Source organism: Lepidochelys olivacea, assembly GCF_965140295.1.
Source record: "Lepidochelys olivacea isolate rLepOli2 genome assembly, chromosome: 11".
Lineage (NCBI taxonomy): Eukaryota > Metazoa > Chordata > Testudines > Cheloniidae > Lepidochelys > Lepidochelys olivacea.
This window is the reverse complement of record NC_140421.1, coordinates 52,248,756-52,263,498: the sequence shown is the minus strand read 5'-3', so window position 1 is coordinate 52,263,498 and position 14,743 is coordinate 52,248,756. Positions and strand designations below refer to the sequence as shown.

The 14,743-nt window shown below is 38.4% G+C and overlaps 1 protein-coding gene across 3 annotated transcripts in view; it reads right to left on the bottom strand.

Annotated features, from left to right (window-relative positions):
* Positions 1-682: 682 nt before the first annotated feature.
* Positions 683-14,743, bottom strand: part of WDR75 (WD repeat domain 75) — a 40,718-nt gene continuing 26,657 nt past the window's right edge. For all 3 annotated transcript variants that reach the window (XM_084643601.1, XM_084643603.1, XM_084643602.1), the window contains exons 15-21: positions 13,845-13,939; positions 12,247-12,342; positions 11,237-11,406; positions 10,549-10,608; positions 5,606-5,752; positions 5,410-5,501; positions 683-2,989 (exon numbers count right to left, since the gene is read on the bottom strand). In XM_084643601.1, coding sequence (XP_084499727.1) covers positions 2,782-2,989; positions 5,410-5,501; positions 5,606-5,752; positions 10,549-10,608; positions 11,237-11,406; positions 12,247-12,342; positions 13,845-13,939 — 868 coding nt within the window. In that variant the 3' untranslated portion in view covers positions 683-2,781. The remainder of the gene's footprint in view (positions 2,990-5,409; positions 5,502-5,605; positions 5,753-10,548; positions 10,609-11,236; positions 11,407-12,246; positions 12,343-13,844; positions 13,940-14,743) is intronic.

Sequence of the window (14,743 nt, the reverse complement as noted above, 5' to 3'; positions counted from 1 at the left end):
GTCTGTCCTGTAGTAGGTGACTTCTGGGTACTTTTCTGGCTCTGTCAAACTGTTTCTTCACTTCAGCAGGGGGGTACTGCAGTTGTAAGAACACTTGACAGAGATCTTGTAGGCGTTTGTCTCTGAGGGGTTGGAGCAAATGCAGTTGTATCTTAGAGCTTGGCTGTAGACAATGGATTGTGTGGTGTGGTCTGGATGAAAGCTTGAGGCATTTAGGTAATTATAGCGGTCAGTAGGTTTCTGGTATAGGGTGGTGTTTATGTGACCATCGCTTATTAGTACTGTAGTATCCAGGAAGTGGATCTCTTGTGTGGACTTGTCCAGGCTGAGGTTGATGGTGGGATGGAAGTTGTTGAAATCATGGTGGAATTCCTCAAGGGCTTCTTTTCCAGATGATGAAGATGTCATCAATGTAGCGCAAGTACAGTAGGGGCATTAGGGGACGAAAGATGAGGATGTGTTGTTCTAAGTCAGCCATAAAAATATTGGCATACTGTGGGGCCATGCTGGTACCCATAGCAATGTTGTTCTTCAGAGACAAAGAAGCTAGAATTCCTTAGGCTACTGAATACCATATGGTTGACACCCTCTCCCCTAGAATAGCCATTCAGCAAATCCTTTCAGTATATACCATCATATGCTGTTTTAGTTACAGAACTGTTAAACAATGATGACATCGCAATTCCACCGATATCAAACTATTTATTGAAAAAACACACATAGTAAATAAGCTTGATGGGCAATTAAACCAGACCGACCGTATTATATTTCTCAACAATTGTTCTTTCCTTCAACTCTTGGGCAGTTTCTCAAGTTCAATAAGAATGAAGTGTCCTGTTAACTGTTTATCTGTAGTCCTTCTGTAGCATTACAGTACATACATTTTCTATTATGAGTGCGCAAAACTTTAATACACAAGAACTTCCATTCTATTTGTAACAATAGAGCAGAATAAACGATACCCTAAAAAAGCCATACCAAAGTATTGTGTGTTCTCTTCATTTTCTTACACAAAGATGGCAGAAAAGAGGAAGTCTCCAACACGCTGGTTCAGTCTTCCCATCTGTATAGAAGAGGGTTGGATGCTGCCTTGGCCACTGTCACCCTGCATGATGCTCTGGATACTTCTGGAACCCTCTGGAATTCCATTAGAGCTCCACATAGAAGATTTTTCCTTGACACTTTTATACATTGGACAGATCAGCAAAAAGTGCTGAGCAATTTTTTTCCCACTGATTATTTCAGAAGGCAAAGTTACCTCATTGCTTGATTTATGCTGACAAAGCTACTTAAGCACCATACTCTAGATAATCTTTGAGCATTTGTGGTTCCTGCTTTGAACTGTTCAAGGCTAAATTAACAGATCTGAGTGATTGATAAATTGCTAATAAAATTCAAAAGTCAACACAATAAATTCCCTATAAAACAAGAACAGTTGTGTTTTAGTGAAATGGTGGAAGTGATATGCCCAGCCAAATGGCTCTGGAGACCTTTGTTTAGCGTTCAAGAAAGGAAGCTTTTCAAAGAACCTTCCTACACCCTACATTGAAATAATTAAGGGCATGTTTATATTGGTGGGGGAGGAGGGATGAGGAAGCTAACACTGATTTTAACACTGGTGTTAAACAGTGGAAGTTGGGGGCTGAGCAACAGAATACCCATTATGTAAGTGGTTAAAAAGATTTGCCTGTACAGTTAAAGCTGTTATATTATTCTTTGCTTCATTTATGTACCAGAAGCCCATTAAAGGGTTCATTGTCCTTCCAGAACAGATGCTGTGTTTCTTTTCAAGTGGAGTGAAGTTCAGTCAATTTGAAATTTTGACATGTTACATTAGAAAGTATTGATGCACAAATACTTTCAACATCTGAAGCACCTGACATCCAAAGATCTCTCAGTGCTCAACAAATGTCAGTGAGGTATTTCAAACCTGTTAAGTATTAGGCTGCATTCACCCATGCTTGCAAAGGGAAGTGGTGGTGATGGGACAGGTAAGCTGCTATTTTGGGGGGATTAGGGCAGTCAGGGTTTGCACTGAACTCCCAGAGATTCTGCCTGTGGAGTGGCTGGCTGAGACTTCTGCTAAACTGTTAGTAACCTCCTTCTCCCACCCTGTTATGTTTTGTCCATCTGCCACATCCTGTCCACCACCCAGATTGTATGTTCTCTGCAACTGGAACGATCTTCTATGTTACTTGCCTTTACAGAGCCTATCACAACGGGACCCTGATCCTCAACTGGGGTTTCCAGGATCTACAATATAAATAGCAGCAGCTGCTATAAAGTGAGGTTGAGAGTCTACAGAAATCCTAGTTGGAAAAGCTGCCTGTCCCTTCATGATCAATACTTTTGGGCCCTCTGTAGGCCACCCACAACAGAGCAGTGGTTCTGGAATCCTTTCAGAGACTTTCTTGTGCCTTAGATATTTGTGGGCACCAGCCAATAAAATGCAGAACTGAATCAAGCCCCACATCTACATTTTACAGATTGGAGAATAAATGGACAGAGGTTAAGAGTTGTTTGAGGTAACAGTACATCTGAGACAGAGCTGGGGACAGAACCCTGACCCTGTGCTTTAGTGCCAAAACCAGCCTTCCTTTCTTAACGAAAATTAAAATTGCAAAATACTTGCTTTGAAATAATACCTTTTACATTAAATATTAGAATCCAATAAAAAAACATAAGACAAAGGCTTGGAAGAGAGCTTTTTGATAGAACACAGTATTTAATTCATTAATATTTAAGTTCATAAGAATATATAAAATGCAACATGTCTTGTTTCTAGAGAGCAGCTACCCAACTGTAGTCCATTCTTCTTATCTTTCGCAGTTGTTTTTCCTGAGATTTAGACAGTTTAGTTTGGGTAATTTCACCCAAAAACTCTGTAGGATTTATATCTTGTTCCATCTCCGTAAGCTCTAAATCCTCATCTGATTCATCCTCCGCTTTTTCACTGTCCATTTCAACTTCATCAACCGCTTCTCTGGCACTTTAAAGTAGGGGGACAGAGGAAAAGAGACTATCAGCATATTCCACCACAGGAAGGAATGAGAATATAGTTTCGATACTAAATCGTGATATGGAGCTAAATTGTCTGTGCAGGTGAATTTTATATACATTATATAACTTATTTATGTAGCACTGCAAGGTACTTTACTTACAAGGAAAAGATGTGCCCCAAAGAATTTACAATTTAAACAGATTACTCTCAGCATATGTAGCACGTATATACACAAACACACTACAAATATCTAGAATAAGGCCTAATATTTGGGTCTGATCCAATGTCCTTTGAAGTCGATAGAAAAATTCCCATTGGCTTTAATGGGCACTAGAACAATCCCTTAAACTGAACAGCTCAACTGCATGCATCACACACCTTTGCCCATCTCACCCACTCTCCACCCACTAATCCATTTCTCCTGGATTATAACAATCCAAACCCTTGAACACTTTCAAATACCTGCCATTTTATTTGAAATGAAACATATCTTTGACAATTTTATTTCTCCATATTATGTTAGTAATAAGGTACTGGATAGAATATATTCAGTCTTGCATCAGTAATAGGTATAATCTCATGATTTTACAGGACCAGAAATGCATGTTTTATACCATTGGAAGAATGGGTTTTCCACCCTCCCTACAGGCCACGATGTCGTCTTTAAGGCCTGGAGAATGCAGAGATATCAGACCTTAAAGTGCTGACATTTCTAAGTACAGAAAAAGCATTACAGTAACTTTTCAGAGAAACTTTAAAAAGTTATTGGTTATAGCGTCCTCTCTCCCGCTCACACTCCCTCAGTCTTGTGCAGAAGACCAAATTATATTAAGGTAGAATGGGTTTCAAAAAAGAGTCCCAATAAAAAAGGTTTAAAATAGTTACCTACAGAATACCTGCTGCTGCATGTTGTCTGAAAGTGTAACTGGAACTTGTCTGAGATGACCTGTATAACTCTCTGCTTGCGAGTAACATGGGTGTCCTATACTCATCACTGAATTAAGAAATCTCTACTGCACCCCCTATATATGTACACACACACTTTATGCATAAGCAAGTTATATACCATTGACAGGCAGATGTGGATACTGACATCAAGATAAAGTGCATAAATATTTGCATGTATATGTATTTATACAATTTTTACATATTTGAATGTCACTGTCTTTTTAGAGTCCAATCCTACAAGTTCTTACACTCATGTGTAACTTTACTTATTTGGCTAGACCCAGTAATCATAATAGGATTTCAGGTGAGTAATGTTACATATGTGTAAGTATTTATAGGATAAGCTGTTAGACTGTATGTGCAGAAATTCTAACCAGGATGACTGACAAACCCTCCTAATGTAGATACAGCTTATACCAGCTAAAAAGTGTTGTTGCCTGTATAGCTTAAGCTGATTTAGTGAGCGAAGCAAGTTCTACTGGCAAAAGCACTTTTATTCTGCTTTTGTATGCATCCGATGAAGTGAGCTGTAGCTCACGAAAGCTTATGCTCAAATAAATTGGTTAGTCTCTAAGGTGCCACAAGTCCTCCTTTTCTTTTTGCAAATACAGACTAACACGGCTGTTACTCTGAAACCTTTTATTCTGCTATAACTGCATCTACATGACAGCTTTTGCTGGTACAGAAAGGTTACAAAAAAACAAAACAGAAAACATGACCCCCCCTCGTACCAGCAAAGGTTTCTAGTGTCTGGTGTATGTCTTTGCAAGTGTTTGTGAAATGCCTAATGCACAGGGTACCCAATCCTGGTTTGAGCTCATTGGTACTACCGCAATATGAACAATAATTAAAAACAAACAAACAAACCAACCATGTTTCTCTGGAGATCTAATTCATTGTTTGGTACACACTTATGTATGAAAGGTTTTCAAGAATAGGGTGTCTAATGGTTAATCTTAGCATGCTAAGTATTTCACTGGTTTCAGTGTACTTAGCATACTAATAAATCTACTACAAAATTACTATCATAGGCCACCAATCTGTATGGATAATTTTTTTTTAATTAAACAAGAACATACATTTATCTCGCAAAGGAGTAATCTTCATAAATGAAGACACCTCAGACATACCAAACTGTTGCATATTACCGCTAAACCAGTTAATCCTGTTAACTTGCTATGCAATGCTATCAATAAATTAAATCCTAATTAAAAAAACCCTAGGAACTCCTGTGGGGGTCTCTCTCCCCCAATTTCAACTATTTAAATTTTGCCTTCATGATCTCCTTTACAGATAGAGTATTCACTTCCTGAGACAATGACACCTTAATTATAATCATTCTTATGAACTATGATAACAAATGGAATGAATAAAAAAAATAGGAAAAGTGCCACAACACTTAAGTAAGATCTAGTTGACATATGAAACTTATTTAAGCCACCTTGACTGGTTTTTTTTACCTTTTATTCTCCTTGGATATCAGCATTGAATTAATAAAAATGGAACACAAGAAAGAAGCAGATGGCAACACATGTGCAGGAGTGTGTAGGAGCTGAGGAGACAAGAAAACAGAGGTTTTACTGAAGTTCCATTTCTCATGCTTTTATATATACATTTATTACACACACATACACACACTCTCTCTCTCTCTCTCACCTCTTTGATTGCAGGTGAATCTTGGGCTAAGTGACTCTGGACAACTGCTGTGCCAAGATCTGCATTCTCTTTTGATTGTTGTTGATGCCTGTGCTTTCCCAATAGCAAATAAAAGGGGGTCATAGGGAGACTCTCCTCTACTGCCAGCTAAAAAGAACGAAGTAAAAAACAGAATAGGTAGTTTAAAAGGGGAAAGAGCCCTTCCTTTCTGAGAAGAAGAAAAGGACAATATTTCAGGGCCAAGAATCTGAATTCTCTCTCTCATACGAATGCCCTTGAATGAATTGCTGCTAATGTTCAGCAATAAGTGTTTAGAATTTTCCAACACACAGTTCAGATACAGCCTAATTCACTTGGATATTGTGAATATTCTTCTTTAAATTTTACATTTTAACACTCCACATTAAACTTTAATTCAGTTATAATCAGAAAAGTGACTTTAACAACAACAAAAAAAAGCACCTTTTTACTCAAAAGATCTGATTTCTGTGCACATTCTGAGTAAGATCTGATTACTTCAATTACTCAAGGGCATATTATCCCTCTGCATGCAGGGTGGATAAAAACTGATAAGGTCCAAACTTAGATTATACATCTATTAAAGTCATTTAAATCCAATACAAAAATATTAAGCAGTACATTTGCTGCCAAATATTAACGAAAGTCAAACCACTGGATTGGTTTGTCACTGATTATGCACCTGGAACCAGAATTTGTTGTAGTGCTAACCCAGTTTTTAACAGTAGCCTCTTCTGCAGGTGCAGGAAGAATATTTTCTTTATTTCTGTTTATTCCCCTAGTTCAGTTCAATGACTTGTTCATTCAAAGTTAAGAAACTAAATGGGAGTTGAAATGGTAGGAATACTTGTTTTCCTCTTCTAATCTATGAAGAACATCTAGGTGTGAGAGGATGAGATCTATTAGTTCTAAAATCTTGAAGGACATGACGACCAAAAAATCAGCTCAATTCACTAACTACAGATATTACCCTTGTTTAATAAATCGAGTTTTAAATATGAAAAATATTTTGCTCAACTCTTATGACAGGAAAAAAGTTTAGTATCCAGCACATTTCAGGTAGTTTTCTTTAAAAAAAAAATTCTGTTTTGGCAGATTTTTAATTGAATTTGAATTTCCACCCAAGTACAGCTTGGCGCAATGCAAGTAAAAAAAATTAATCTAGTAAATAACAAATGAATCATTCACCATTTTCTAACATAACTCTTATATTTTTTATTAATAAGCTATATAATTGTTTAAATCAGTGTGTATAGATTTAATGTATTTTCCTGGTTAGCAAAAAGAAGCACAAAATATAATGTAAAGGCTACATTTAGTTCCAATTCAACAACATGTTTTAATGGTTACCAACCCATGAGAAATCAACTTTTCTTTTGGAAAATAACTAAAAAGTACAAATGCAAACCATAATTAAAATCAAATTATTTAAATCAACGTTTGCTGCTTGCTGATTTACCTCAATTCACTATCTGCGTGAAGAGGGGACTGGCATCCAACGGCTCTTGGGCCCCGCAGACAGAATCACAGAACTGGAAGGGACCTTGAGAGCTCATCTAGTCCAGTCCCCTGCTCTCAAGGCAGGACTAAGTATTATCTAGACCATCCCTGACAGGTATTTGTCTAACCTGCTCTTAAAAATCCCCAGTGATGGAGATTCCACAACCTCCCTAGACAATTTATTTCAGTGCTTAACCACTCTGACAGGAAATTTTACCTAATGTCCAATCTAAACTGCCCTTCCTGCAATTTAAGCCCATTGCTTCTTGTCCTATCCTCAGAGGTTAACAGCCATTTTTCTCCCTCCTCCTTGTAACAATCTTTTATGTACTTGAAAACTGTTATGTCCCCTCTCGGTCTTCTCTTCTCCAGACTAAACAAACCCAATTTTTTTTCAATCTTCCCTCAGAGGTCATGTTTTCTAGACCTTTAATCATTTTTTGTTGCTCTTCTCTGCACTTTCTCCAATTTGTCCACACCTTTCCTGAAATGTGACGCCCAGAACTGGACACAATACTCCAGTTGAGGCCTAAGCAGCATGGAGTAGAGCGGAAGAATTACGTCTCATGTCTTGCTTACAATACTCTTGCTAATACATCGCAAAATGATGTTCGCTTTTTTTTTTTTTGCAACAGTGTTACACTGTTGGCTCATATTTAGCTTGTGGTCTACTATGACCCCCAGATCCCTTTCCACAGTACTCCTTCCTAGGCAGTCATTTCCCATTTTGTATGTGTGCCACTGATTGTTCCTTCCTAAGTGGAGTACTTTGCATTTGTCCTTATTGAATTACAGAATATTTGCTTCAGAACATTTCTCCAGTTTGTCCAGATCATTTTGAATTTTAATCCTATCCTCCAAAGCACTTGCAACCCCTCCCAGCTTGGTATCGTCCACAAACTTTATAAGTGTACTCTCTATGCCATTATCTAAATCACTGATGAAGATATTGAACAGAACCGATTCATGTGGGACCCCACTCGTTATGCCCTTCCAGCATGAATGTGAACCACTGAACTATGCTCTAGGAACAATTTTCCAATCAGTTATGCACCCTCCTTATAGTAGCTCCATCTAGGTTGTATTTCCCTATTGGTTTACTGTCTACATGCAAGACAGTATCAAAAGCCTTACTAAAATCAAGGTATACCACATCTACTGCTCCCCCCCCCCCACACAAGGCTTGTTACCCTGTCAAAGAAAGCTATCAGGTTGGTTTGACATGACTTGTTCTTGACAAATCCATGCTGACTGTTATTTGTCACCTTATCATCTTCTAGGTGTTTGCAAATTGATTGCTTAATTATTTGCTCTATTATCTTTCCAGGTACAGAAGTTAAGCTGACTGGTCTGCAATTCCCTGGGTTGTCCTTATTTCCCTTTTTATAGATGGGCACTATATTTGCCCTTTTCCAGTCTTCTGGAACGTCTCCCATCTTCGATGACTTTTCAAAGATAATTGCTAATGGCTCAGATGCGTCACTTTTGTGACTTCTTTCTCCTTTAACCCAAGCTCATGAATCGAGGATCACAGGGAGAAAGGGAGTTAGCTGTGGAGCTATCATTGTAACTCACCCACATTTCCTCTGCAATTTGGACCCCATCCTCAAGGGAGTAGGAGGTCTGGGAGCATGGGCTGAGTGGAGCCACTTGCATGGCTCCTGTAAACGCCAGTTTAACAAGGAACCTGAGAGGGGAAGTTGAGGAAGAGGGGCCACACAAATCCAGTGGAAACCCCCAAAATCTAAATCACATCTTCCTTACCCCTATATGGGAGCAGAGGTACAGCTCCAAGGAACTACAAAAGCCATTTAGATTCTATACTGGTTCATGCATCAAATTAACTTCTAACAATGTATCCTTTAATATACATGTTGATGCATGGAGCTAGAAAGAACCCATCTTGACTTTCAGATTCCAGGTGTATACACAGGGCTAGAAATTAGAATTACCTCCCCAACACTTTGTCAATTTAGCAGCCTGGATCTGGAGTCAGACACCCTATGGCAGCAATTTTACACAGTCACTTCTCAGACTAGTATCACTACCACTGAACTAAAGAGTACAGAATAAATGATGAATAGTTACTATTTTCTCAAACAACAGATGAATATAGTTTTAAGAAGTCTATTTTAAGTCTTAGTGATTTGTTTTAGATTGTGACTGTGAATAGTAGCTATCTGAACGTTGATATGCATGGCTTAATTGGGATTGATCGAATTAATCAAGTGGTACTGTTTTTGTTCTGATTCAATGAGTATGGAAGCACTCCTAAAGGTCTGAAAGAAGTTACAGCGACCTAAGCGTTGTCCACACTGGTGCTATGTCGGCAGGAGATGCTCTCCGATGCAGTTGTGCCAAAGTAGTGATTCTAGTATAGACCTGCCCCTAGTATGAAAGCTTTCTGTATATGAATTTTAAATTCACTCAATACTTGCTCATATAATTTTGAAATTCACTTAACACTAATGCTCGTGAAGATGAATCAAATTTCCACTTTCCATGAAACTCAAACAAAGGGCCATTAACAATATGACTACAGTAGAGCCTCACAGTTACGAACACCTCAGGAATGGAGGCTGTTCGTAACGGAACAAAACGTTATTGTTCTTTCAAAAATTTACAACTGAATACTGATATATTAAATACAGCTTTGAAGAAAAATGCTGTTTTTAAACCATCTTAATTTAAATGAAACAAGCACAAAAACAGTTTCCTTCGCTTGTCAAATTTGTTAAAAAACTTTCCTTTTTTTTTTTGGTTGTTTACGTTTAACACAGTACTGTACTTGCTTCCCCCCACCCCCCTCCAGTCTCTGCAGCTGCCTGACTGCATACTTCTGGTTCCAAATGAGGCATGTGACTGACCACTTAGTTCTTAACTCTCATGTTTATATCTTTGAGGTTCTACTGTATGTGTAATTTATAAAACACAAACTGACTTCTGCACAAAGTCAATTTTTTGCATTTTCCCAGCTCTACATTAAAAAGCATTTTCAGAAGTTACAGAACGCAGCATCTCCATTATTAAGTACACAAGAAAATAGTTAACACAGAAAACTAAAGATTTTAAACAGCTGCAGTGCCATGCCAATTGAGAAGTAATAGCACTTTAAAATACCAAGATACCTCTTTTAAGGTATGTGCTTTTTAGTACAGATGCAACACTTTTTTGCCAGGAGAAAGGACAGCCATTTGTTACTTCAGCTTTTAATAAGTCTTTATAAAAGGAGCAATACTGCTAAAAAATAAGCAAAAAATCAAATTAAATATGACTGCATCTTTAGATTAGCACCTCTCGTTCCATGTCAAGGTCATCTGAACACTTATGACAGAAGAGAATTTAGATCTGACAAATAAGTTTCCAACTGAATGAATTTTGAACTCCTTTGCACAGCCCGGCTATCAGAACAACTGTAAAAATACCTGTTTACTTGATGGTGTAAGCCTTTCTTCTGTGGACTTTGTGCTAAATGTCAGTAGATCCTAGAACATGCAGAATGATGCAGTCAGATTATGGAGTGGAACGACACTTCAATGTATTATTTACAAAATAGTTTCATGGTCCAAAAATTTGTCATTTGAGTGAAATAAAAGCAGACATACATTCCCCACAGCATATTTCATACAGAAACCACAACAAAACAATGAAGGGGAAAAGTCAGAGACCAAGAGATGGAGGGTGGAAAGGGGAAGAGCGGGAAGGAAAGACAAAGCTCTGGGGGCAACTAGTAGGTTTTGGATTTAATAATTTAACGATTTTAAAAAAATATTTGCATAAAGAGCAATAAATAGTTCATAAGGTAGTCTGATAAGTGTTAGGCAATAATGGCAATTTTCTTTATAGATCCCCAGATTATGTAGTGTTGCTCTTTCATCCGGTTGAGGCAGTGGAATCAAAACTAATCAAGGAAGAAGTTGGACTGTTTTGGAAACTGAAAACCAATGACCACATTATACCTTATACTGGTTAAAAGCAACAACAAATTCATAAATGGAAGCCCATTACACTGACTACCAGAGGCCTGGATTTTTATTGCTTGATCAGCAGTTAGCATGAAAGTTTTAAAGCAACAGTTCTCTTATTCCCCCTTCCCTGCCTGTCACTTCTTACCTGTGTTCCAGTCAGGAAGTAAAGTTGAGATCTGCTTAACCACTGGTGTTTTTCTGAGCCAATTGATTCAGGCACATCTCTTGGAATGAAGACAGCCCACTGGATTCTCTCTCTACAGACATTTCTCTGGATACAGAATGGCTTTGGCTCATTTGGCTTAAATACAAACACTGGCAAAACAATTTTTTTATTTTTAATAAACAAAAGCATTTTCTTCCCACCCTTCTTGGGCTAGACAAGGCCCCACATGTCATAGCTAAAGATGGCCGGATGGGACTCCCCTCAACTTCAGTGTGCAGTTATCCTTAATTGGATGGATAATGTGTGACTGAATGATAGGCGGCATCCATCCCCAAGAATGTACATTCTACCTTCATGGTATTCCCAGCCAGAGAGCAAAAACAGAAACTAAACCTCTCTGCAAAGCAAAAGAACTAAAAACGTTGCATTAAGGCTCTATCTACATTAGACATTATACACAGTGAAACAAATGCCCCCCTAAATTTAGGTAGTGTGGAAAGGACTAAGAATTAGGGATGTAAATACAGTTTAAAAAATTAACCGTTAAAAAGATTTACACATTTCGTTTAAACGGTTAACCAATTAAAGGGCCAGAAAACTGGCTGGCCCAGGGATTAACGGTTTAGGCAGGTTAATCGGTAAGACTAATGCTTACTGGTTAACATTTTACATCCCTACTAAGAACACCCCATGCAGAAAGAGTGACTGACCCATATTTGCATTGCCAAAGTAGCAACCAACTGTGTTCAGGGAAGGATGGGTGGCAGGGGAGCCCTACTTACCTGCTGGTATCAGACATGGCCCAGTTTCCTACACAGACAAAATTTAAGGAACTACAGTCTATTTTGTGACTTTAAAAAACACAACCCAACCAACCAACCAAAAAAACCCCAGGTCTTCAACAATAAAAATACAATCTTCTAGAAGCTATGTTTTCAGTGTTGCAGCTTTCACCCTCTCTTGCTAGCAAAGGAAACCTTTGTACTTACGGTCTGAACCTTCCAAGAGCCTTGAGACTGCAGCAATGTTTTCTGAAAGAGGGTCAGGTTGCAGCACCATGACGTTGAGCTGGGCACTCCATTCCACTAAAAAATAAACCACAAGACATGAAAGGAAGCTAGATGTTTTACTAAATAAGAAGCCAAATGTCGAACACACACCTGTAGCTATACCTCTGCCTGGAAGACTCAAACTTTAACATTCACAGGGGAGTCAAAACTGATATTTATATCAATCCTGCTATACCAGTATAAGAGAAAAAGGGTTGGATTATCTAGTCAGTTGGAGTTTGCTGTGCACACACACTCTGGACCTGAGGGTTTAAAAAAAAAAAAGGCTCTGATTTGCATAATCTAGTCATACTTGTACTGGATAGAAGGAAGCATACAATATTGTTTGGAATCCTGCTATCCCAAACCCGTTCATTACTCTTCTCCAAACGACTACGCAGTACAACCTGATTTAGTTTGTAGGTTATAAAAAGGAGATGGAAAATAACCCTTGCATATTGACAGGATATTTCTCTAGCCAGTAGAAAGCTGTTAACCTCATTCTCATATGTTGTACTCAGCCTCTGCCTGTGAACGTACCCAAAACTGCGGGTTTTAAAGCTTTTTAAAATTACTGATTTAAATGTTCAGTTGTGGGAAATTATGGGAGAGTAAGACAATTATCTGGTGACAACAGACATCAAGATTCAAAAAAGTTATCCTTATAACCGTTGTCAACATCACATGGCAAAATATACAAAGTAACTATCTTTAAAACAAATTAATAAGTTCTCAAGCAGAATTTTTCTCATTTTGCCTATCTACATTTCTATTATTATTATTGATGAGAACTTTGTCGGTTTGCATGTATGATGAAATCAACGTTTACTGACATTTACCAATACAAATTAATCATTCCAAGCCTAATCATACTCCAGCTCAGAAAATTTCCTCAATAGTCAAAATATAAGTGTAAACATTTCAGCCAGGAATGCTGCAGGCTTTACAATGGTGTAGTGTCAGTTAGTAAAGCAAACAGGGATTACAGCAGGGGTGGCCAACCTGAGCCTGAGAAGGAGCCAGAATTTACCAATGTACATTGCTAAAGAGCCACAGTAACACATCAGCAGCCCCGCATCAGCTCCCCTCCCCCCCCCCCGCCTGCTCCCAGCACCTCCCACCCACTGGCAGCCCTGCTGATCAGCATCCTCCCCTCCCCTCCCCAATCCGCTGGAGGCTCTGCAGGGGGTGGAGTGGGGGCAGGGCCTGTGGCAGAGCCAGGGGCTGAGTAGCGAGCGCGCGTGCACCCCCCCATTGGAAAGTTGGCGCCTGTATCTCCAGGCCCGGTGTCGGTGCCAATTCAAGGAGCAGCATATTATCTTCTGAAGAGCCACAGGTTAGCCACCCCTGGTCTACAGTGTTACATTGAACTGAAGTATGTAAAGTACCTCTATTATGCTTCCATAGGCTGTTAAGTGGCAGGTCAGTTTAGAATCAAAGCTCAAAGTATTCTGGGTCACACTGAAAATGTAAGTGCTAACTATTATCAGTACTGCCCTGGCAGGTAACATTCATTGATTTAACAAAATTGATCTTACATGCACAACTGAGCAGGTTCCAGCAACAAAGAAAGCCATTATCGGTGGTGCCAAGAAGGTATTTGGAACAACTTAGTCTCCCAAAACACAGGTTCCTAGGTGAATAAAAGCCAAAATAAAGTTAATAAGCCTTAGATCTTCTGTTTATCTTTGTAAATTACCATTACAATCACAAGCACGCTTTCCATTAAATCTTAAATCCTTTTAAATTAAGCCAAATTCTACTCAGTTAACTACTGTAACTGCAAAATTTAGTCCTCTAGATCCTTCTCTAGTGGCTCAAAAGCGCTATAATCTTTAAAAAAATCTCAGCAAAAAGCAGCTGTGTCTATGGACACTTACAACATTCTTTAACACCCTACTTTCAAAGAGATGCCATTATAAGCCTGATTCCATACTGGTCACAATAAGCTGTTAATCAATCATGGGTGTTAAAGAAGTGACAGTGTAATAAAAAAATCGTATATTTAAAGCATTCCTACCTGTGTTACTAAACAGTACTACAGATTTTCTCTCTCCTTTTCAGTTTTACTAGTCTAATTTACTTTTCACCATTAATACGGTTTCCTTAGTATATCTCCTCAGATTGGAGAGTAAAATTAGGCTGGTCTGTTTCTAATTTTAATTTCTGGTTCTCTTGCACTAGTACAATTAAGTAGCATCCTGATTTCTAGTACTTCAAGAGAAAATGTGTCTTTAAAAAGCCTTTGTGTGATGACATTTCTAATATTAATATCAGAAAGTAACCAAGTTTGTGTGTTTCAAAAGGATTAGTTATTCTAGGTCTAATGTAAATGATAATTCCCCTTTAATTACAGCATAGCTGTCCAATACATATAATTAAGGCCATCCAAATATTTAACCGTCTGCAGAAAATTTACCATTGCACCACTATGTAG